We start from the raw sequence: 27,839 nt of genomic DNA, 5'->3' as shown, positions 1-27,839 counted from the left end.
CTCAAAGGGTCGAAACGTCCGTACAAGTATAGAGACGTAGAGTGGTCATAACTATAATAATAAATAACGGCGTTCGGTGGCACGCGATCGAATATAAATATTGTTGTAGTCGGAAGGAGAGTGTGAGGTGGACTGGAAGTGGTATGGACGTTTATATATACATCCTGTCATAGAAATACAGAAATACAATTCTCCAGTGAAAGGTTATTTACTCGTGTCTCGTGTTCGGTGTTTGTTCGCGCCGGAAACTATCGCGGGCATGTGCCAGTGCGCGTTTTTCGTTTAATGGTTCACGGTGTTAGTAGCACTATTGCTACCTGCGATCACGACACAGCATAGGTGTGATAATTTTGTAATTAACGGACAATTTATTATTGCCGTAAACGCCGGCATAATAATATTAAATTTAGGTGTGTACACGAACACCACCGCAGTGGACGACACCATCGTTATGGATACACAGCCGAGACGCTTGTCGGGAAATTACTGATGAAAGAAAAACTGCGGGTGCAATAATTGCAGGTTCGTCGACTAAAACGTTATAATTCGCAAATATATTATATATATTATATTATATTTTATCTACCTATGGACTTTGGTTGTCTCATGCCGGCTCTTGTCATATTATATAGCTCGTGTGCTATTAATTATTGTTGTAGGTAAGCGTTTAATAACGGTTGGTTTAATTTTTTTTCAAACGAAATAATACAACAATACGTGGGTAATAAATTAGCTGCAGTACCTTATAAATAAAAAGCAGACATTAAAAATGTGAATAGTTTTTTTTTTATGAAATAAATGCATTTAAAATATTTATACTCGCATAAAATGTATATTAAATTACGAGTACCTAAACGCACATATAAAATATGTACACAATCTAAAATGTAGTCGAATCTCAAAAAAAGGATTGAATAAATAGGCATAAAATATAATTTATTTGTTTTAATTATAAAAAAAAATATATCTATACCTGTACCTATTTTTAAATAAATTATTAAAATGCCCTATTACATATTACTTGTTTACCCTATAAATGACGTGGTGAAAAAAAAATGAAGTAAATAAGTCCTTTGATAAACATCTTATTCGTATCATTAAAACTACAAATTTCTTACCTAGGTAACAGATATAATATACATGCATTATTATATTATCTAACAGAAAAAGAAAAAAATTCTAATAGCTATAGTTGAGCGTTAAGAAAATAATGCAAGACTGTTTAAGTTAAACTAGAGTAATATTGTTCTCTTATTATTATCTCACAGTTTGATGAGTTAAAAGTTATCATTATACATTTATGCATCGATATTATATTATATATTTTTTTGCATTATCACTTATGTTTACTTTAAAGCATTTTTAAAAGAAAATATTTCAAAATACAAAATAATAATTAGTCGTTATCCAATATTATCATTTATCGTTTAAATGGATTTATTTTAAATTGCATAATTTTCAAACAAAATATTATTGTTATATTTTTGTTTTGTGGTTGTATTTTTGTTTGTAACATAATTTTTAAAATAAAATATATAAACGAATTTAAGCAATAACCAAAAAAAAAAAAAAACGAAAAGATAGTTTTTTTTTAATTGAATGAAATTGTTCATCTTTAAACTTGATTCTGGAACGAATAGTCGAAAAATGAGGAAGTATGTATTTTACGACGGACGCGGTTGGCGGAACAAACTATTAACAGCGCTAAGAGAGTTCCGCGTTATGTGATTAATCAAAACATAATGAACGAACACCTTATTTTATAGACGATTTTGTTAGAATTCAAATGTTATTAACCAATTTAATGTATTTTAAGTGCGAAATGATGAACGATTAACTTTCTAAGAATTTAATAAAATGTCATCGCATGGATTCGAATAAATATTGCGTTTTTACTACCAATTAAATAGCAAAATACTATAAAGTAATATAATATGGATACTGTACATTATGTTATACTTAATATATACCAAGGTATTACATTTTGAACTATTATGTTTATGATGCGATATTTTTCAAATTTTACTTAATATTATGTCATATTTTAACTGATTTTGTAAAGTTGAAATATTATACCTATAAGTAACTAGCTAACCTAACCAGACTTTGTCCGGATTAAAAGTAATCTATCTTCCTCTCGTTTTTCGTTGTGCTTCAGTTGAAATATATAATACAAACACAATAACAATGATTAATTTTATGATTTTCCACTTCTTAATCAAGGAAATATTTTTGATGTAAACAGAAAAAACTGGAGACAGATTCAACTACTAGGTACTTAAAAACCAACTCGTAAATTCCATATCGTTTAATGATTGTTAAATATTCATCCTTATAAGTTTACATAAAAAATATGTCCAGAATTAAGAAAGCAAATCATAAAAGTAATCATTGTAATATTGTGTTCAAATTATTTGATATTAAGATAAGTTTTTTTTATATATATTTGTGAACATTTTTATATGACATACTTCTATCTATTAATAATTATAATAATAATAATAGAACCTGTAACCATTGTTAACCATTTAAATATACAAAAAAAAACCATCAGATATTCGTGACCCCACCCTATACTCTATACTCTATAGGTACTCTAAAGCTATAGCAATAGTGGTTGTAAAAATAATCTATAAACATTCTCCTAGTCTGAAGGAATCTATTGATATATCGATATACCTTATATATATATATATCTTTATTGAAAATTGTCCATTAGTTTTTGATTACCTATATGGTATATATATACATAGGACAAAGAAATATTCATTTTGATATCATATTCAAAAGATAGTTATATAGTTTATATGAGTGACTTAAAATGCATAAAAATGTCTTGTTATCCCATAATATACATCATAAACAAGTTCCACTCAAAATTGTTTAAAAATTGAAAAGAGATAATATATTTTTATACAAATGTATTTAAATTGTTTTATTTTTGACTGGTTTATAATTTGATTATTAGACACAATCATTTTCAATTAGAACGCAGTCAAACACATTTCAAATCATCATTATATTAATTTGTACTTAAATACTTAAATTACAACCCAAATCATTTTAATGAGTATATTTCTCACAAATATACTGGTCCCTGGATAAAAATTATGTTAAAAAGAAAAATCAAAATTACTTATGAATTGGAGATACATTGTGTTGTACACGATTGCTTTCTAACTCAACTCTAGCACCTTTAGACATATAAATAAAATAATACTATCATTTCGAATACTTGCGCGTCAGTAGAGCATATAATAGTACTTATTCTTAGTGGATGTAAATCGAAGTGTAAAAACAGTATGCAATTATATTTATTATACTTATAGTATACATTCAAAATTCTTTCAAATAATACTTTGAAAACACATAAAAATTGGTAATATTTTCTATCAAAATTAATCATTAAAAATTATAGAATTTGTCATGCTTATTAAGTAGCCGTCAATATGATAAAGTTACAGATACATCAGCATAAGGAAATACTAGTTAAAATACAAAATTTAAATTTCTTATTTCGACGCATTATATATTTATATGATAATATATGGGTACACATATTAATTAATGTACACTTATAATTGTACCTAACGCGTGCATAGATTCCAGGTCATATACTTTTTTCCTCTACAAAATAAATGTGTATAAAATTATAAACAATATAAACGTATATTTTTGTTTAATATACTATTATTATGTTATTTCTCTTTTAAATCCGGTTTAGTATTGATGTTAAATGCCTCACATAAAAATGTATCCTACATAAAAATACTGACAACTATAATATAACTACTTTCATATGTATATACGTACTATATATACATCAAACATAAAACAATTAACTACCTATATATCATATATGTGACAATTAATAGTATACCTAACTAGTATTTCTCTTCATAACACACAAACAGATAAATATTTTCTCTAATTGAGTTACCTAGTTCAAGATTTGTGCGAAGAAAAAATATATATACTCACAAATATAATTGTAAGTAAGGATATTAAACCAAAAGAAACTTTTCTATGATTGGTCATTAATTATTATTAGTTATGATATTTATATTAATATAGTGTAACAATAATAAAATTGTAATCGATTTTGTTTACGTAATGTATTGTAATTGAAAAAACACAATTTTAGAATATAAAATAGTCCGTAGGTATAAAAATATATAAAATATTTACGGTATCAAATATATACCTATTTCGTGAAGACAAAAATAACTTAAAAGTGTACTAAAATCTCCTATATTTTTAAAACGATATGTTTTTTAAAGTTCAAAATCACGCAGACAGTTTTCTAATCAAACCACATTTTGTTCAATTTTACACAAACAATTGAAGTTGCATAATTAAAGATACAACTTTCTTGATTATTAATTAGTATGAAAGTAAAAATGTTAAAACTATCATTAACTTTATAATGAGACCCAATTAAAATTGTATACAAAACATTTTCTGGTGTTGAGCACAAGACGGATAAGTAAACCCACTTTCTATAAGTTAAAACAATAATAATATGTAACTATTTGCGAACAGTTCCAGTTAATTTCTTATTTATAGTTAAAACTGGATACAGAATTAAATCTAATATGTATTGCTAATAAATAAATACAGCACGAAGTGTCTCATATCACCATAAAATATATAAGTCATAACTTCATCAACAAAAATAATTTATTGAATGAATTTTTTTTAAGTTATCCTCGAAATTAGTGGCTATGAGAGTAATTTACAGATATTATTTATTTCTATACCATTCAGATTCAAAAAAGGGAATTTATAATTTGTTATAATTCGTTATTATTGTAAAATCATCGACATTTTAGAAAAAAAAATATCTAAATTTACAATCATAATATTAACAACTAACAAACATTCATCATATCAATTAATTGCACTGAGTACGTGGGAGGGACAAGACATGTATATACAATCTGAAAGCGAGTACTCTTTGAATGAAAACCATGCAGTGTTTCTTTATAATTGTATAATATAACAGTCCTATTAATAGTGTTATATCATAATGGTCGTGTATAGACTTGAAGACTCGTGGTGTTCGAATAAAATTGTGACGAGTTTTCGAAACGCCCATTCGCGTTAATCCGTCCGGCTGGATGATATACCTAGTCTTCTATACAACATTACAACAACAGGTTGTAATGACACTGTGGTGTTAAGTATTTTTCTTTTCGAATTCCGCGAACATTTTCCCACGTGGAACAAATGCGCATAACCACGACGCGGCGTCTCATCCGTTTGTTCATGGTATTTGAATCCGTGCTAAATGCGGATTTCCGATTTTAGCACCGCGCTTATTCTCCAAAGACGCCTCTTATAATAATTGATGATGGATGTTTGGTTTTGACGGGATTCGGAAATTGAATTAAAATGTAAGAAAAACGAGTGTTTTGCTTCCGATCGGGGCCAGTTTCTCGAGGAAACCTGCGGGAGAAAGCGCTGCGAGGTACCTTTAGGTACAATATAATAATAATACGTATAATACACTATAAAGTTTCAAAAAGAAAAACAAATGGGTACCCACAATATACCTATACACGAACGCACTATTACACGTATTAAATCTTTTCACATACGAGACGGAGGATTTAAATTTTAATTTACTATACACGCCACCTAAGTAAACGCCTAACCATATTATTATCATGTTTATCACATCGTTTGTTAAGCAATACCTATCCATGATAGTGCATAGCGGAAAATATTTATACATACTAGCACACTGAAATTACTTATTTGTTATGAATTCGCATGGCTTTGAGAAAAAAATATAAATATATACATAAACACATATTATATGCATAACAGTGTGTATATTCTCTCATGCCCACATGTGTACATTTTTTAACAATGTCATGAAAGTAATTAGATATACGTCTTATACACGCATATTTATACTGTCGAGAGAATTGCATAAATTACCACACACATATAAACGGTTGTTGTCTCGCTATTATCGAAAAAAAATGGGCTGCGTGGTCATCGTTTCACTTATTATAATATCTACAAAAACGGAATCTAGCAACGTGAACATAATAGGTACACACGTGGTACATACGTATATAAAGATAATAACATATATAGGTACCTACGAATAGGTATAGTATATTATAGTAAGTAACTAAATAAATCCGTGCGATAACTTGAATTTTTCTTATTTATGTTTACCACTTTTAATACTGTCCTTTACAATAAATTCGTTATAAAGTATAGAACTCATAGAATACATAGGTATGAATTATTATGAATACATTGCTAAAGTACGTATTGAAAAACAGAATATATTAAGTACCTATCAACTATACGTGAAAATGTAAAACACAATATACCTGCAAACACAAATAATTAACTTTACGGACCCGATATGCGATAATTATATACGGTTATATTATATAGATATTATATCGTAGCTATAGGTACCAGAAAAATATATAAGGTATCTACATTATTTTAGATATTATCTTTGTACTACATAACTTAGGTAATATTTGCAATATGAAACTTTATAATTATTATACATTCTATCGATAGGCAACTGTAGTGCGTAAACAACAAAGAAATCAAAAACGAATTCAACAATCCCATATTAATTATGTATGAGAAAACAATTTAAAAACAAATAACGAATTGAAATAGAAAGAAACGATGATATCCATATATATATCCTGTAATTGAACCACGCTCGGTATGCTTTATATAAGCACCAGATATCATTAAATACAGAAGTGGTGAAGATATCGGAATAATTAGATTTCCAAAAAAAAATTATTTTAACAAAACTGTATTTATTAGGATGAGCTGTATGAATATTATAATTATTCTAACTTAAAATCGTGTTATAGTTTTGTAATTCTATATTGAAACTTGATGGAATTTATTATCTCCTTCAGATTTTAATAATTATAATGTTCAAGTTTCATATTATATTTCTTAGAAAAATTTCCCAAGTTAAATAACTATAAACATAACGTGCCATTAAATAATAAAATAATATAAAACAATAACAATTGTTATAACAATTCTGTTTTTACTTTTGTAAAATAAAAAAACAACTTCAGGGTTTTGAATGTTAATAAACAAACGTATTTTTAAATTTAATATAAACGCGAATGATAAATATAAAACTATTAAATTACAACCGTGTTAATAAAAAAACACCTAATTATAAAACAAATAAAATTCTCAAACACTCAATCTAAATTATTCAAAAATAAAATAATTTCTATTTATTATGGCCAGTCAAATTAACTACAGATGAAAATGTAAAAAATATGATACGATATGAATTTCAACGTAAGGACAATTCTAAAATTATTAATTATAACTGTTTAAAAAAAATTTAATATTTCAGTCACAAAATGTATTTCGTGTGGCTCGGCAAAAGATGCATTTGAAGAACGACTCATAAATAAGGTTTTTTTTAAGAAGATGGTTGTGTATTTTTTATGTAAGCTGTGATGTGTATATTTTTTTAAGCACATTAATGAGATTACCTTGGAGGACTCATGGTATAGTTGTACATGTAGTAGTTTCAGAATAAATGAATCGCTAACTGCAGAAAGGGAATAGGTCGATTTTTTTATAACTTTTCAGGATAGACAAAAAAACGAAATCATAATATGTCCCTTTTCTGTAGTAAACTGAAATTTCCAAACACTATATTTAGCGTTTGGATAGTCGGATTTGACTCCTTCCTGTAGTAAACGATGTATTTACACGTGCTTAATAAAAAATGATAACAAAATCGAAATTGATAAAAATGGACTTGTCCCCTTTCTGCAGTTAGCGATTCATTTATTCCGAAACTACTACAGTGGCTTTTCAATACGGGACTGTCAATATAATATGTTCAAATTATTTTATAATCTAGGTACCTATATATACAATTATAGTTATGAAACTTTTAACTTTACTGTATTGATAAAATGTGTATGGATAATATAATAAAAATAATAAGCTTAAACAAATTTAAATTAAAATTAAAAAAATAAATCTTTAGTTCTAACATGAACATTTCAATTTGGAACAATAAAATCAAGGTATAAGCTTAAATAGACAATAGAAATATTACAACATGAGAATATCTTCAAATGTTACGTGGCTCCAATTACATATTATGTAGTAAGACATTCATTTTCACTAAAAAAGTATGAAACTATAATAAAACGGGAATAATAATTGTACTCGAAATTACTAGGCTTGAATAAAGTCATACAGGCTAGGCCCTAAATATCAATAATACCCTAGCCACTAGGGTATTATTGATATTTTAAGTTATTGGTAGTAATTGGTGATAATATATGATAGGAATTTATTGGAAAATGTCAAACATAGATTTTATAAAATGACATTTGTCTGAAACCAATAAATATCTAATAAATAATGAGTACTTAATATACCTATCTGTTTTACAAAAATAAAGACAGTTTTATGATTTTGTACCCGATCTGTAAAATTAACCATCCAACCTAACTTAACTAATTCATTTAGCGATATACAGCTTGTATTAATTAATACGTAAAGTAACGGTATGTAATTATATACACATAAAACAATTACGATCAATAGTACTATACCAAAGGTTAACTTAAATTGTTAAAACTATTTTAAATATAGGTACATTTTAAGACACAATTCTCCAATTTATATGTAAATACAAAATATTTAAAAGTAGTTTACGAGAAAAAAATCTGATCACTCGATGCGTATAATTTATAAATTGTATTGTTAATATTGCGGTTAATTTTGCTTGTATATTATAGGTACATTCAAGTACCTATTCAACTACTATAATATAGGTACAAGTTGAAAATTATAAGTTATTATTATTATTATTATTATTATTTACCTTGAGGCGTTTTAAATAATCATTTATTTGTTTGAAACTATTATATTATGTTATATGTATTACGTTTTGTTACATTTTTGATAACAATCGACTTTACATCTAATCACACAACACTATGTATTTGAAAGCAAATGCATTTACGTTATAATACTATATGCTAAGGACAATAATTCCGGTTTCACCGCTTCAAAAATAAATAGATACCTAAATAAATAAAATATAAGTAAAAAAAGAGAGCGAGGTCCGACACGCCGTGAAGTCCGTTGCACGACCTATGCCCTGTTATTTTCTGGTCTAAAACAGACTTCTTGGTTTCTCAATACGAAAAACCTTCTAGATTTCAATTTCAATTTGATCACTATATATTATATATACTATGCATTATATAGAATCCAACTAGGCGGAATTTAGAAAGGTGCTAATTTTATATTATTAAGGGGGTTCATTATTTTCGTACTAATTAGCTTATTCGTTCGATCACGCTTCGTTTGAGAAAAATACGATTGCGCAATTATTATCAAGTTCACGTATCTAATAAATCACCCGGGCTCGCTTCCGAGTTCTGAATATCGTAATCGTTAGAGTATAAGAGTGTAAAATTGACATTTTCGAGATGCCATTATTTGGCTTTCTCTCAAATACTAGTTTTATATCGATATAAAGTTAATAATTCAGTCATATTAGTAAACAACGTATATACAAAAAATGAAATAAAAATTATGCGTTATATTATAATACTATTCACCATTCTTATTCGTCACGTTATATCATGATTTGAATATATTTTCTATGTTGATTGTTGGCAATGAGTGGATTTCGTATAATCAAAATATATAATACCGAGACTTTCTATGGGTATGCATTAAAATTAAATATGTGTACTATTATAAACAATGTTACTGGAAAGCTAATTCGTTCTCACGAAAAACTGTTATTCAATTTAAATTAATATATTCCAAACAAACATCGTAGGTACACTATAATATTGAAGGTTGATTTAATAAAACTAGGTTTTCGGTAATTTATTCATATAAGTACGTTATTTTATTTATGAATGTATATTATCGTCTGTGTAAGTAAAAAAGAAACGGAAAAGTCACTCAGTTTAGCAGTCTGGTGTATATTAGGTGCCGTGTGTTTTCCGAGCGGGGACGGTCAGCCAATAATAAATGTTAACAAAATAATTCACAATCTTGACAATTTTGACGAATTTCGTCAAAATTCAATCGTCGATAAAACAATTTGGCCTCAATCTATACACTTTTTATCTTGTAATGAACTTTTAAGAGAAACCTTGTATTACATTTTCAAACAAAGGACATGTACAAATTTAAAAAATAATGCACTTTTAAGTACAAAATAGTATATATAATATTTCATTCATTCATTCAACAAAAAAAAAATTGTTCAACTATAAAAAGTTCAGATACAATTTTTTTTTAAATACATATTATATTATCTAATAAAAAATATACATTATTGTAAGCCCAATACATTCATCGCTCCGCTCAAAATCTAAAACATTAATTTTAAATCCAAAAATTCGAAGATTATAATAGTATAATGAATATGTAATAATATTTTTTTCATTATAGTAATTTATACACGTATACATCGCATTAGAATATTATTAAAATAATAATTTAAGCGAAGAAGTTCAAAATTAAATTGGAAATAGTAACAATTAGTAATAATAGTTCAAAATCTTAGTAATGTCCTAGAAAAATGCAATCACATTAAATAGTATATTACGTTGGCTTAGAATCGATTAGATTAAATCACTAATGTTATTCGAAATCTTGACTATATAACTAATATATAAGTAATCTTCAAGCATCTTGCATAATTTTTTTTTAACTGCATTAATACATTTGATTATTTATTTAATTGGCCAGTAGTATTGTATACATAGTACATGAGTAATATCGATAGACAGGGTGATTCACCCAGCTTGCTCATCCTCGATTTTTAATTTAATTTAAATTAAATCTATCGAAATTCTGATTTTTTATATTACTTAAGGAATGTCCTGTGGCGATACTAACTTCTGTTTTTCAAATGAAAACTCCCCTTTTTTACTGAAAATTATTTAGTAGATCATTTTTGTTTAAAAATATTAATGTACGTAATTCACAATTTGAACACGCAGTTAGTTTCTGTTATTTAAATGTTTATACTAAGAATAAAAGTCCTTAAAAATGGTTTTACAAAAACAAAAATTATATGTACTCAATATTGGATCTAGCGTGTTTATTATACTTCGATTATTTATACAAATTATAAAATATGTTGATGAATAAATATTAATTATTACAATTTTCAAGTCACCTGCACCATAGCCCTCATATCTCTCAAACCCATTATCGTGGACCTATTATCACACAAAGTCAACTAAAAAATAACCAGTTCAAATTTTGATTTTGATATGTCAACATTTTCAAAAAAGTTGTCCGCTAAATAATTTACAGTTAAAAAGTTGGGTCCTCCTTTGAAAAATATAAGTTTTGTGTCTCTACAGGACACTCCATAAGTAGTAGGAGGTACCTACCTACGAAAAATCTCAAGAATTAAAAAACATAGTTTTAGTTATATTTGAAAATTCCAAAAATAGATTTTGAATAACTGCATTATTGAGGGGGTAAATGAGTTGAGCATGCTTGATAAATCAATCTGTATATATTTGAACGATGAACATGTTGATTTGTAATTACTAATAAGTCTATACCCTGGATTATATGATTTTACAATTTTCATTTTGCATGCTTGTTTATACTGTAATGTATACACTATACAGTATAATAAATTGTGGTTCAAAATATCAATAATTCATATTGCATCGAATCCAAGTACCAAATTGTATTTTGCATATTTAAAGGATCATAAGTTAGTTCATAATAGTTAAAAGCTAGTTAAAAGTTATTTTGCGTAAAATAAATTATCATATTCAATTTAAAATAAAAACAAATAGATGACATTATTTTTTGTTGTTAATATAATGTTATTATTACCATTAAAAGAAAATTGCATTTTAATATTTGAATCTATTAAAAGTTAATTTTGATTTTGATAATTTTAGTGTTTCTTATTATTACTGATAATAAGTTTAGTACCTATAATTATAATGTAATGTTTTATTTTAAACCATTTTTTATCGAGCATATTATGTTTAAAATTTTAAATATAATGCATACAACTCCATATTTATTCAATTATTCTTCGAACATTTCCATCATATTTGACATTCATAAGATATATGCCTATAATTCCGGGCTCTAAACTAATTACTTTCAAATTTTAAAACACCTTCCTATTTACGGTAGCTCTGCGAATAACTTCAGTTTCTTACTTTTTGTAAAACAAAAACAAAACTAATTCATATCTAGTTATAAAAATAATAATTCTAGAAAAACCTCAATAGGTTAGTACTTAGTAGCAGCAATTTATTAAATGGGTTATGCATTTCGAAGAAGATGTTTAAACGATGAGGAAAGTAGTTTTAAGTGCAGCGATTAATCCTAATCCAGTTAGGATCCGGTTCTTTAGCTCTTGTTTTATCATCATGACTCTGATGTTGTATTTAGTTTAATGAAATGAATGATACTCTTGCTTTCTCTAAAGTGTACTAGTGTACAGTGTACACGAAATATTACGATTAAATAGACGTTGTTGATAAAAATGATAGAAATAATTTCGTAGCACAAGAAGACAACTCATTTAAACATTATACTAATTATTACGTATTATAATTACTAATATTGTTTACATAGTTCAGAAGCCATATTATATTATGTAAAATATTCTCTAAATTATTATATACGCATTTTTTGTTTCAACCTCAAAAGATATAGGCATAACAACAGTTCAAAAAGTACCTAGATTCTATATAGGTGAAAATTATACATTTTACATAAATAAGTTAGTCTGTAGGGGGAATGAAATTTTTATTGTAAACGTTGATTTCTAGTAGGCAATTTTACTTCCGGAGACAGTTTACTTTTAGTTTTTAGACTATTATGGACAATTATAGGTACCACTTGTCTGTGAGTACCAGTAAAAATATTCGGTGGGTACAGATTTTTATTGGTGCCTTTAATATTTAGAACAAAAAATACTAATTGTACTAAAAACAATACAATTAAATAAAAATAATCATGGTAAAATATTAAAATAAATTCGTATAATTATTGTAATTCGATTTGTAATCTTAATAAAGATTTATTTTAAATATTTTTAAATTGTATTAAAAAAAAAATATTTAGCATATTATTAAACTTTTATAATTTTAAAATTCATATTTTTCGATAATTTTCTTATTTTTAATGTTTAAATACATGTATTTTTAATAACTATTTAATGCATGTAATTCACGAAATTGTTGTACAATAAATTAATCGTAACTTGTATTCTAAAACTATCTGAAATAAATTAAAAAATCTAATAAAATACACACGTTGTTAAATTTAAAATAAAAATACTAGTACAACATAAAAGATTATACACGTATCACGGTTTAAAAGTGCAATTTGTATTGTTAAATTTAACTTATTAAAGATCTCACGCTAATTCTTGCATTAATTGAACAGAGAAAAAAAAATGACAGGTAACAATAAGTATTTAAAAATAAATTATGGTGGATAAAAAATCTTTTTTTTCTTTGTGATATCGCCACATATGTGGGGGGGGGGGGGTGAACCGTTTGCACAATACTTGCCCCATGTGACATCGTGTGACATCACATTCGACAAAAAGATAATATCTAGGAATATTATGTCATTATGTAATATATTATATTATAGTTGATTTTTCCATCATAATATCATCCTGTTATTTCAATTTTACAGATTGTACCTACATTTTCTTATTTATTTAGTTTGGTATTTTAATAATAATAAAAAAGTACCTAATACCTATTGAAATAAATAAACAACAGCAGCTATTTTACGTTTATATCTTATGATAAAAATAAAGATATTAAAAAATTAAGATGGTACTATATTATATTTATTATTTGCGTTAGACTCTACATATCAATCGTTGTATTCATCATATTATTTTTATTTTCGTACTAAGGTCGGGTAAATAAATATTGATCAATGTAATGATGATATAGTAATCAATAATCATATTATTTTACATCCAATAATCAAGGCCGTAACTGAAAACAAATTTCGGGGGTACAATATCTTTTTAAGATAGATACTGGACACTTATAATTTTTATGTTCAACATATAAGAACTATTTATTCTCGTTATTTCTGCTTTAACGAAAATATTGGTTATGTATTAAATGTAATAAGTAACTTATACGTATTTTATTTTTTACCATACAAATTATTTTAGTCTCCACGTCATTTATGAGTGTGATAAAATAGGTGTATTGTATTATAATATTATATACATTACATATGCATGCGGCAAATGCATAATAATTGAGTCTGCCAAATTTTAACGTGTTAAAGAAATGACACACAATAACTGAGATTTTAATTTAAAAACGAAAAACTTTCTACAGGATGTTTTGTTTGGCATATTATTGATACGCGTTTATAGTGCCAATAGTTCGTTTTATTTTAACATATTATTTTACCCTTTCGCCAAAAAATTCGGTGTCAACCGTCAAAATCAAAACGCATAGTAACATATATAGGTTATATAGGTGTAAAACCTGCTACACATTATGTTATACGTATCTATCTACGTAAGTACATATGCAATATGTATAGCATGGACATTATTACTTAATAACCTATAATTTATTAATTCATTCGTAATAATATATAAAAGGTGTGTTTTGTTATCAATGACAAAAAAAAATAATACAAAATACAAAACAATAGCTCCGTTTAATCACAATTATACGAATTGGACCATTTCCTGGTGCGAATGTTGTATTCATTTTTGTATCTGCTTCTAAATACCAACTCACAATTACTTTCTCTTTCTGCACTGTTTTTACTATCCATTGTATTTTAATTTTTTAACTGGATTATCTCCCTATCACGTGTGATCTAGAGTTTTTTCATTCTTAAATTGTTTTATTTTATTTCGACCGTAACATTCATGAGTTAAGTATTCATTATGTAACAAATTGCATGTGTACACGCTTCAATAGTGAAAATTATTATCTTCGCGAAGTGTTTAATCTATCATTATAACAATAGTAGAAAAAACGTACAAAATCAAAATATTTAGATTATTTTAACCAAAAAAAATTATAAGTAGGTACCTATGTAAACCATAAAAATTACATATAATATAAAGAATGTTTTTATGCATAAACTATTTTCAAAGGAGGATAGTAAATGGAGGTACATATTTAAAATTCTTACTCCTACACTTTTATGTAAATCATATCGCGATCTCGTGGTTTACAGTTTACACGCTTCTAGATAACTTAAAAAAAAATTTGTACAGTTTCAGGGTCTATAAATTGATTTAATTTAGAGTTTAATAATAATTGTCGATTAAAGCTAATAGTAGTAGGTTGTATCCGGATAGGCTATTTGCACGTGTTTAATTTTATTTATTTATCACTATTCCTATTATTAAGTATAATTATTTAAATTAACTTATTGAGTGTTCTACCCACAGATATATATAATAACTAGATACCAGACTTCTTCTTATCAATGACGCTGGCAGCCATTTGCAACTTTGGCAATGTTTACTAAGCGTTAGAAAGGTAATTTGATAATAAACAACAACATTTCATATCAAACAAGCCCGTTTCCAATCAAAACGATTAGAATTTTTGTAAACATTGCCAAAGGGACAAATGGCGTTGGGCATCATAATTCAATAATTTTGTTGTATATGGAGTCGGGTATCTAGTTATTATATATATCTGTGGTTCTACCAAACACTGGTTGTAAATATTCAATAAAAAATATACATAGCATCGGATAACAGTAATTATTAAAATCTGTGGTATCATTGGTATCTATATCATACTATGAACCTTATTTTCCTAGTGTTCAAAATGTATAAGACTATTATGTCGATTATAATCAGATATTCCCAGGCTCCATGCAAGTAAATATTAAATATTATTTTAATCCCTAATTCACTCGCCATTAAGTACTAATAATTATAATGGGGTGCGTTATATATTATATATGCATAACTTTCAGGGATTTTTGTTTAATACGATACATATGTAGGTACTTAATTTTACACACTTCATAGCGTTTAACATTACTACTTAGGTAGTTATAGTTTATAGATTAGAATAATAAATACTATGAATGAGAAGTGTTACAACACCTATAACACCCACTAACAACGAACTCGATATGTATGTACTGCAAATCATTTAGAAAAATTACTGTATAATCATCCATAATTTTACGTAAAAATGAATTGTAAATACACAGATACATAGGTATTAGGTATTTATACATAATATGTTATATAATGTACAAGCAGTATAACAGTAAATACATGTACCTGTTTTAAACGATTGCGATAAAAAAAAAAAGACAAAAGTTCAAAAAGGAATTATAACCATTATTGTTTAGAATGTCGAGTGAAATTATAAATCGTTCAAATTTTCTACTGACAAATGAAAATAAGAAAAACACACAATGATCGGGATAACATTATAGTGTTTAAGGATAATAGACGTTTTTCAGTTTTCAATCCGATTCTAATCCACCGTGAAAACTACAAACACGACAAATATACTATATATAAACTGTAAATACTTTAAAACTACTTTGATAGATGTTATAGAGATGGTCATATAGATATTAGTTTCACTTCTTAATATCATAGGTATTCATGAAGACTAATTACGGAAAACTAGAAATACATTTAACAAAATTAGTGGTGTATGATTTTTGCGAGATTGACATTAATATCCAACACCTAGTGATTACAGAAAAACCGCATAAACTTATTTTTTTAACAATTTATTTTTCGTAATATTTTTATTATTATAAATATTATTTTGATACGATAAAATCCAGTGTACCATGAACCTTAAACATGTCTCGCGTGGTAAACACACGATGACAATGAACTAACATTGAGTAGCTAGATGAGTTTCATTTTATTTGATTTTCGAATGCACACGATTTAGACAGAGAAAGTATTCTTTCAAGTTCGCAATTATTATTCAACTGACCATCAATCATTTTTGTAAGTTATTTGACGTATAGTTACTAGAGCGTACTGAAATTTAATTTAAAAGTCGTTAAATCATTGAAACGATATTATAGTGGCTGTTGGTCAATTGATATTATTTATTCTTATTTATTACACTCAAAATAACTGCAGTTTGAATAACAATAAAATATTACTTAAAATGAACTCATTTTTTTCGGTTTATCGCAATTAATAGTTAATATCTAAATAATTCATTACGAATACATGTATTCGCTAAACGGAATGTATTAAACTGATTAAAACCAGACTTGTATTTTTATAATGCCTAATATACGTATTATATATTTTTTTTCCAGAAAAATGAAGAATGTTATTTGGATTTTTTTGATCTATACTTTCGCATTCAATCTAATCACGAAAACTTATTGTATTAAAAATAAAGAAGAATTAAATGTTGACCTGAAATTATCAATCTCTTCTACAAACGGAAAGTCTGATGTAAGTACTCCTTCCATTATAAATTAAAATACGTAACACAGTTTATTTTGAAGTTATTTTATACTTGTATTTTAGAACCAAACTCTTGATGTTGATCAAACAAATAGCGAAATCGATGATTTCGAACTTGAAGACAATATTGACGAAGCTTCATCTGAAATAGTTGAAAGTCAAGTGCCATTTCCAACAGACAATCCATCTGAAATTGAATCAGAAGTCCTAGTAAGAAAGCCTCGACGCAAACGACGTCGTCGACGTAAACGTCCAAGGACATCGACGCACACGTACGAGGAAAATATAAATCATCCTGTAGTATGGAATCAAGAACCACTGGAATCAGATTATGCAGAAGGATATGTTCGACGACGACCAATAAAGAGACGAAGGCGACCATTACAAAGGAGGCCATTAATTGAGGGAGGTGGCACCGCAGAAGAAGAAAATATTTTACCGCGAAGAAAACTTATTCGCAGGCCAGCTGATTTTAGTAATAAAACAAGCAGTGAAGATGTGAAGCGATGGGAACCAATGACCTCAACCGAGGAAGGAAAATGGAAAATAGTTAAAACAACAACAGAAACCACAAATACTGTTTCGTCAACAACGTCTAAATCTACTACGATTGCAACTACAACAGCCACCACGCCAAAAACTACTACGATTTCACCAACATCTTCAACATATCAATTTACTGACGATCATAGCAAAATTAACCATAGAGATGGTGGGTCATTGAAAAAATCAAATTCATCACGTGCGGACATAATAGTATTACATAAAAGGCCGATAAATAGTAACTTACCGCCAACGTCAGCAGTGATACGACGTCGTTTTAAACCACAAAATACTACTTTGGAAGCAATAACAACAATCAAACCGAAAATTACAGTAATAAAAGAAGAACTGCCTTTATCATTACTTCCCCCAGACTTCAAAATGACAGAATACGCACCACCTAAAGAATCTAAAAATAGCACTGACGATTATCAAATTAATGACGAAGCACTTACAAAAATGATGAAAGAGCAACCAAGTAATAAAAATGACGAATTCAAATTCAAATCTGATAGCATACCAAAGGTCAAAGACGAGATATTAAGTTTATTAAAAACTAAAACTGGATCATCGTTATTATTAAATGTATTGAATCTTAGAAACATGTCTTTAGAAGAACTTTTACAACACAGAGAACGGGGATCAAGTCAGCGGCATCAAGAATTAATAGACACAAAAGAAGAATCAATAGACTTAAGTGCCGATGAACCAATAATAACAGAAAATACTAAAAATTTCACTAACTATTTAATTGAAACAAAACGTTTAGCACAAGAGAACAAAGTTACGTTACAAACTGAAGAATTAAATAACTTGAAACATTTTAAAGATAACAACAACGATGATACAACCCAAACACCAATGAAATCTACAAATCCAGATGAAGAAAATCATGACAATCAATATAAAAATACGACTAATGAACAAATATCAAAGTTCACACAAGGGATACAAGTTGATGATATTAAATCAACAATTCACGTCTCTAAGGAAAAAACACATGATCACGAAATCAAAAACTTTTCTAAACCACCAATAAGCAATGAGCATTTAAATATTTTAAAAGTAGAAAAATTTGAACAAGAAGCAGAAATAGGTAAAATTAAATTAGATACGATTTTTGAAGAGAAAAAAGTATTTAGTTTTCCGACAACAACTACCTATACAACAGCAGTTAATAACTACCAAGAAAATGAAGCAACTTCATTTGTTTCAAAAACCCCAAAAACTCGAATCGTTATAGAAACCTCTGAAAGAGAACCACGTCTTTTTGATAGCATGCCAGATTTCTCTATAAAAACTACCCAAAGACCAATTATAACACCAACTATTCCTTCACAGGTATTATTCATTCAAGATACAAATCATTTAGACAAATATCAGAGTTATTCGGAGAAAAATAAAGACATAGACGAGGAAAATAATTTGGAATACCGTCGTTTTGAAATGAGGAAATTGCCAGTAGCCGTTAAATCGGCCATCATAGCTAGTGCTGCAATATTGGCAATTGCAGTACTGGGCTTTTTTGTTTTACTCGTATCATGTAGGATGAGGCAAAAAAAACGGGTTTTAAGAAAAAGGTCTGTGCTTTGCCAACATAATATACACCATGACCCAGACCTTCGGTCTAGCGCTCGTAGTACAAGTCCTGTTATGGATAAACATTGCCAGGATCAATACTATGATGGATATGGTGGACGTATCGATCCTCACACAACAGCTAATCGTCAATATTACCTGTGGAGAACACTAAGGAAAACATTCCGTTATGACTGATCAGTGTTACAGTTGTTCAATAATCATATTTTGGACAAAATTTAAATTATTTTTTATATTGTTAAATTTATACTGCTAAAACGAATGTGAAATTTAAAATAAATGGTACATTATTTTATTTTTAATCAATAAAAATAATCTTATTATTTATTGTAAGATAATATAATTTGTTCCTGTATTACTTTCAGTGGCGCCGAACCTATAACCTAAGAGGGGCGAACGCCCCCCTTATTTTCGGTGGGTAGAGTCGTGGGGGTCCGTGGGTACCCCAACAAACTAATTATGAATTATGTTCCTAACTCCTAAGCTATTAATGTATACATATGCAGCAACATTTTGTAAACTGGGGTGTTGGTCCGTATAACTTTTTACTTGCCCCCCCCTTTTTAAAATATAGTTTGGTGCCACTGATTACTTTATCACATTCATTTTATTCTACACATGTATTATAAACTGAAACTATACATATTATCCAGTATTCTTATCAGTTAGCTTCACAGGTACTGAATAAGTAGTGTTATAATAATAATAGTATGATACATGATAATATGTATCATCTATTAATTCAATTAGCATATTAAAATTATAAATGTATTAAACAAGAATAATAATTATAATACATCAATAAAAGTTATATTATAAAATTGACAACTTATTAAATATAGAGATCATACATTTTGACTCAGACTTTTAGGTATATATATTATATATTAATTAAAAATAATGAAATTTATACAATTTTACATCACAGGATAATGAAAATTATTAAGTGATATAAGTAACTAATTCTACTAATACCAAATTAATCTACTTCTAAAGTTCCACTGTTCTACTTCTAGTTTCTACACATATTATCATTAATATACACTATACAGTGATATTTTTTAATGTAAGGTATTAAAAACTACTAACTAGTACCCAGGAAATTTGTAATTTAGGAAAAAATCACTATGATAATGGTGGTGATAAATTAATGAGTAGTTAAAAATAAGCATTAAAATAACTAAAATACTTAAAATAATACAAAACATATTTTGATAAAAACAAAAATAAACAAATAATTAGTGTCTTGTTTTTTATATATTACTGTATAGCCTAAGTGCCTAACTAAGTTTTATATTTCAATATCAAATTAGTAACAAAACAATAAGATTCAAGTATTATTAAAAAATATATTAAAACCAAACTATAATTATAAATTATAATAGTATCCATAATATTTTTCTTATTTGATTTTTAAAATTTGATTTAAACTTAACATTAAGTGTAAAAAATTTTTTTTACAACAAATATTCAAATTCAAATTTGAGATTGTGTAACAATACTTAGTACAATTTAACTAGGATACAAAGCTAATACATAATAATGGAAGCCTATCAACAAGAGACAAGAGTAAATTTTTATTCAGAGCTGTTAGCAATTATACTTTACTTCATTATTAGATTTTAGAACTCACACTCACAAATAAATCAATAGCTAAAAATATATTCAACTTACCTATAATACTCATAAGTAAACGTATCTTTTAATATTACACTAGCTGGATCATTGGACAGCTGAAAATAAAAATATACATTTATTATTAATCCAAAATAGCAGATATTCATATTCTATTATTATTTCCTTAATTTCTCACACAAACAATTAATACCACAAATAAAATAGTGCACAAAGAAAACAAGCAAATCGCTTCTTTTGCATAAAAATGTTATTAATTTTATAGATTTGGATTTGTATGAATATAATATTCTAAATGTACAATTCTATTTGAAATGCAAATACCTACTTTAAAATATTAACAATTGACTGACGGAACAGAATAAAGACATGACTCAATTTTTACAACCTTCAGGAGCCAAAAAACAATTAGACAAAAAACAGGGTACTTATTAAAATTTTTTATGTACCAACTTATTCTTAAACAAATTTGAAATTTTAATTATCTAACAAATAGAGGAATACATTATTTACTTACAAACAATTTTGAAAAAGTTAAGGATGCAATTTGATAATAACTTTTTATTTAAAATTAATTAAATTATAACTTTATTTGACAAAAATGAAATGTTATAACTCTTTAAGTAAAGTTAATATTTTTTGTAGGGCACCACTTTTTAGTTACTCAACTCAAGTCATAGGCGTAATCTGCCCACCTTAAAATATTTAATGTGGCAATGGTCCCCTTATATATTTGTAAATTAATTTGAAAAATATTATCAAAAAGGCATTTTAGATTTGTAAGAATTATTTTTTCAAGAAAACTGAAAGGTGTAATATTTTAAAAAGATTAATCATAGAAAAAAAATTAATTGATTAATCAAAATGTATTTATCCATTGCCATTTTCCATATGCGATATACCATCGCAATACATCATGATAACAAAATTTAATCTATTATCATAATTATCGAGTAAAAACAAAACCAAACAGTTAACTGCAGCTGTGTTCCGTAAAAATTAATTTCACCACCCATAATTCCAAGATTAAGACCTTCAAGATTAGGTGGTGGTGAAAGTTTAATTTCAAGAAACATTGCATCGTACTTCAAAATTAATGTTTATTTTCCTGTGTTAGATATAACTATAATATGTTTATATTTATACTAATATATAAAGCTGTAGAGTTTGTTTGTTTGTTTGAACGCGCTAATCTCAGGAACTACAGGTTCAAATTGAAAAATTATTTTTTGTTAGATAGTCCATTCATCGAGGAAGGCTATAGGCTATATAACACCACGCTAAGACAAATTAATAGAAGCCTGGGGAAGTGCTCAAACAGGTATTTTGAGATTTATGGTAGAAATGTTTGTTTATATAAATGGCCGTTATTGGTAATAGAAGAAATAATTAATAGATAAAGTATTTATTTATTATTGGTTGCCATTGGTTAATCGGACAGATCAGGTACAAGCATGCATCAAATCAAATTTTCGCACATTGTCTACCAGGGTGGCCGATATGCACTTACTGCAATGAGTTACACCAAAAAGGAGTTGAACAATCACAATTTTTTAAAGAGTTGTCATTTTTTACGGGCCATGAAGTGCACAGGAGCAGCTAGTCTTTTACAAATCGGGGTTTTGAAATGGGTTAAAAATATGAATTTTTAGAGAAGGGGTTAATCTTTTTAAGCAGGGTAATTTTTTTCAAAAGGGTTAAAAATGTTTTGATACTTTTTGAAGGGTTATTTTTAAAGGATTAAAAAAAAAATTTTTTATCAAAGTTATACCAAGTAAAAACGACAAACTTTGTATAACTTTGATACTTTAGAGTTAATTCATACACTTATGTACAAACAGCATGGGGTCCGCGATCTATCGCAGGTAGATTGCTTACCTGATAATAAACTGCTATGAATCAGAATTTTTATTCCAGGCAACAAAAAAGTTAAGATAAATCTAGACATCATACACCGAATATTAAATAACAAATTGAACAAAGTTTGAGTCATTTAAAAGTTTGTACATTTAACGGGTAACGAAGTGCACGGGATCAGTTAGTATAATACAAAAACAAAATTTTCAGAAAACAATTTAAAATACTTAACGCTCATTAAAATTGTCTTACTAGAAACAACAGGGATTTAAATATTTTAGAAGTTTTTAACACCTATAATATTGACTTCAATGACTTAAGACTTAAAACTATTTGGGAAAATGTGTTCATTAACTAATATTGTTGAACATTTTGAAGCCTATTTAACTTTGTATTTCAAAAAAGACTTAATTGGCTCATTTGAGAATATTTACTATATTTTTTAATTTTTCTTTCTATTCCAATGAGTTATGCTTCGAGTGAACGTTTGTTTTCATCTCTTTGTGCCTCAAAACATTTACAAAAAAAACTTAGCAACATTAAAATTAATGTTGATACGATTATTGATCAGTTTGATGCAGATTCAACAGAAAGACTTCAATTGTTATAGCCATATTGCAAGGTTATATCAGGTTTAACTTTTAATAATGTTATTATTAATATAATCATTACCTAATCATAATTAATTGTTTAGTATTACATTTATTATGATAAATATAAAATAACTATAAATTATAACATTAGGTATATTATATATTATAATATTATATTTATAATGTTATGACTTATGGACTTCGGAAATAAATTCCATTTTATGTAAAAATAAAGTAATATGCAAGTAGAATATAGAAATGCAGAATGTTCTTTAAGAGGACGTTATACCCGCATGTGTTGTCTCTATCTTACAAGTGCGTAACATAACAAATTGTACGCTAAGCAAAACACGTGTAGTTCCGTTAGTTTAAAAATTAGAGTGAATTGACCTCTTATAAAATCTAAAGGTAAGATTATTATCTAGGCAACCTTATGGGCTTTATAGTATATTTTAATTTTAAAGCGAGTTATGAGTATTTTAAGATGTATAAAAAATTTACAATTTTAAAATACTCATCACTCGCGTTAAAATTAAAATATAATAAAAAGCCCATGAGGTTGCCTAGATAATATACTTACCTTTCGATTTTATAAGAGGTCAATTCGCTCTATTTTTTATATTAATGGAGCTACAAGTGTTCTGCTGAGCGTAAAATTTGGTATGTTACGCACTTGTAAGACGGAGACAACATATGCGGGTATAACGTCCTCTTAATAAACTAACCATCATCTTATCAAGCTTTATCGATCATGTACTTTAATTTTACATACTAAAATAAATATTTAGCTTAGATAATATTATTAGGGTATGCTAAATATCTTCAAGTATACGGTATATTGACATAAAATAAAGTTGGCCCCCCCATAAAAATTGCCCAAGTTACGCCCATGACTCAAGTTACAATATTATTTTTAGTACTATTGATATCAGGTTTATTATAGTTTTTAAATTCTCTATACTTTTAAACTGATTTTCAATAATATTATTTCATCAGAGACAAAGAAAAGTAAGAAATATATGTTTTTGTTATAAACTTGTCATAAACTAAAAAATTTCTGATGACCAGGTGAACATAATTGTAATAGGATTTTGTGTCTTGAGTAAACGGAGAGTAAAATTAATGTTTTAAATCTCCTAAAACTTATTTCAGTATTACACATTGAAGCTAAAATACGACAACAATTAGAAGAAAAAAATGTCCATACACCATACACAATAATAGTTTTAAAATAATAATAACTAGCCATAATTACCTGAAACAGTTTTTTGAAGTATGCATATTGTCGAGCTATATTTCTATTAAGTTTCAGTGCTGCTTCTACATTCATAAAAATATGTAAATAACTAAGTGCTAATCGAAAAACATGTTGGGTAAAATGTAATCTGCCAATATACAAATATACAGATCTGGAGCAATATGATAAATTACTGAAACTTTATTATGATAAAAATAAATATTAAATTTACTAAGATAAATAGAAATATTCTTAAGGGGTATGAATTGCATTGAAAAATTCTATGAAAATAGACTTTAGTATTTCCAATAATATGGTTTATTGGGCAGTTTGAGAGCAAATACACCCTATTATCAATATTGTAGAAGAGAAGTTAATCTATGTCTGTATAAAAGTGTATTTTCAATATTTTAATTACAAAACTCAATAATTCAAATTCAAAAAGTAAAATATTACAAGTTTTAGAGTTAAATATTGAACATTGAAAATAAAATATCGAAAATCGACTCCATTGCAAACCTAGATAAACTTCTGATCTTCAATTTATATAATAGGTGTTCATACTGTAATGTCACTCAGTTAGCTATATTATTAGAAATACAAAACTAATATTCAGTGTTTCACTAAAATTCACATTTGTGATTAGTGTGTAAAATGCTGCATTACTGAAATGTGTGTGCAGATGCAGGTGCTACATGCAGGTACACAGTCACTTACACTAATGATCACTAACTACGCACACATTTACACAACCCGCATGCACACAAATAGAAAATTGCTTATATTAGAAACGGTCGGTATGCATACCCCTTAAGAAAATTGAATCTTTTTAAGTTATTTGTATTTATGTGTTAAAAACATCATAATATACTAAAGATTTTGTACTATATGTATTTGAGCAATCTAAAATTCATTAAAACTGCATATAATACCAAATGCAGGTGATCCTTTCAAAGCTTCTAGATCAGCTACATCAAAATATACTGGTGTTGAGTATGTCACTGGCAAGGTGGTTAAATATGAATGCCAAAAACTTTTCTTATCTTTTCGCAAAGATTCAACCAAAATGAATATTGCCAGAGCCACGTTTGGCATATTACGCAGCATCATGTCTTGCGAGTGTAATTTCCCTAAAGGTATAAATATAGAAAATTATGTGATCAAATACAATCCCTATAGAATTTAACACTTACATAGTGGAGATGATGGTATATTTTCTTCAGTCATCATCAATGCTCTAGGTACAGTTACAAGCTTATCACCAACAGCGATATTTTTATTAGCTTTCATACCGTATGCATAATTTTCAAATTGATGTATTTCTACTCCATTAAGAATAGCACCATTTTTAGTGGCCCATTTAGTCAACTTTTCAATGGATTGATCATTTCTCTGAGACAAGGGCTTCAATTCAAACTCTGCTTCGAACTGATTAATTTTAGATAATAGGTTGACAATCACCAAATGTATGGACCATTGTTCTTTGATTGATGGGGAATTGGACATCATACTTGTTGCTAACGAACAAAATATAAATTTTATACCACATAAGCTATTGAAGCGTACCTAACAAATAAATCATTTTTTTAACCATCGAGTAATTCGTCCACCAGCTTTAATATAACTGCTTTGCAATCGTTTAACTTCATGGTTTGCATTTTGGCAAGATTCTTCTTTTGAGTGTTTTGACTAGTGTTCTTGCCTTTCTTTTCCATATCTAAATGCACGACTATTCAACTTAAATAATTAATAAGCTGATAATACAATTTTTAGATTTACAATAGAATTCTCGAATTGTATTTATCAGGTTGGAGTATATTAGTCCGTATAAATATAAAATAAATACTACAAAGTAAACAAAACAATAGAAAGAGGGAAAGTAATAATAAGTAATAGTAAATATAACAAAAGCTTATAATACAACTGCAGACTATAATATAAGCATATTAAATAAGTCAACCACTAAGCATCGTAACAAGACTTAAGTAAGGAGTCCATTACGGTATTCAATATTGAGTATTGACTGAAATCATAATATTATCAGTTATCCTGTGATATTATCACGGACCAAGATATAATGGACTGGAAACGAGCGGCTCATCACGGCCACGAATGGTATGTACAAGGGGCAAAGTGCGGGGGGTCGCCGGTGTTCCTGGAGTTCACAGCGCTCTCTGCATTTAACACGGGCTAAGATACAAATTGTGTAGCCAAATAAAACCACCGGTAGCGCTGAAAACTTCAAGAACAGTGTTGTTATCAGCCAAGTGACGCCTTTTCGTGGCCGTCCCTCGACCCCCGCCGACCGTGTCGTTGCCAGTCCATTATATCTTAGTCCGTGGATATTATTATGAACCTGATCGTCATGAACGAGATATGGCCTATGATAACAAGACATCCAATTGAATGTCTGTACACTAGAGCGCCAAGCGAATAAAATGTACACTATTACACTAGGCGAATGCATAGAGCACAGTGTTATTTTAGGTCATAGGATCCTATTATTATGTCTATGAGTGAATCATAGAAAAAAGATTAGACACCGGTCGGGCTACAGAAATACAGAATTCGTGAAATCTATTTAAATCTAACTTCGCCGCCACCGCTGCCATATAGCGGATTAGGACGCGTTTATATGGATTTCCCCTATGGTATTAGATTTCATATAATTTTTGGCTTTTTGCCACTGTCTGGCCCGAATACCGCTATTCAGTACCTATTCACGATAAAATGTAAAAATCTCAATTTCCGTAGAAATAATTGTCAAGATTTATAAAGGCTAAGGACAGACCATAAAAATACTAAATACAAAATAAAAACTCTTAGGTACCTACCATAATAAATACATTTTTTTTAATATTCGAACAAGGTTTGTGTTTTTGTAATA

At 27.7% G+C, this 27,839-nt stretch overlaps 2 protein-coding genes across 2 annotated transcripts in view; one reads left to right on the top strand and one right to left on the bottom strand.

Moving 5' to 3' along the window:
- LOC132951158 (actin-histidine N-methyltransferase-like) overlaps positions 1 to 26,984 on the bottom strand; it is a 41,235-nt gene extending 14,251 nt beyond the window's left edge. Inside the window, exons 1-5 of the mRNA XM_061022904.1 lie at positions 26,544 to 26,984; positions 26,146 to 26,469; positions 25,885 to 26,082; positions 24,971 to 25,035; positions 21,305 to 21,363 (exon numbers count right to left, since the gene is read on the bottom strand). Coding sequence (XP_060878887.1) covers positions 21,305 to 21,363; positions 24,971 to 25,035; positions 25,885 to 26,082; positions 26,146 to 26,469; positions 26,544 to 26,667 — 770 coding nt within the window. The 5' untranslated portion in view covers positions 26,668 to 26,984. The remainder of the gene's footprint in view (positions 1 to 21,304; positions 21,364 to 24,970; positions 25,036 to 25,884; positions 26,083 to 26,145; positions 26,470 to 26,543) is intronic.
- Positions 180 to 19,953, top strand: LOC132951156 (uncharacterized). The gene is made up of 3 exons (XM_061022898.1): positions 180 to 522; positions 17,335 to 17,476; positions 17,552 to 19,953. The coding sequence occupies exons 2-3, from the start codon at positions 17,339 to 17,341 to the stop codon at positions 19,805 to 19,807; spliced, it is 2,394 nt and encodes a 797-aa protein (XP_060878881.1). The 5' UTR covers positions 180 to 522; positions 17,335 to 17,338; the 3' UTR covers positions 19,808 to 19,953.
- Positions 26,985 to 27,839: the final 855 nt, after the last annotated feature.

Source organism: Metopolophium dirhodum, chromosome 8, assembly GCF_019925205.1.
Source record: "Metopolophium dirhodum isolate CAU chromosome 8, ASM1992520v1, whole genome shotgun sequence".
NCBI lineage: Eukaryota > Metazoa > Arthropoda > Insecta > Hemiptera > Aphididae > Metopolophium > Metopolophium dirhodum.
Note: the sequence above shows the minus strand (reverse complement) of the source record. Positions and strands in the feature narration are given on the sequence as shown.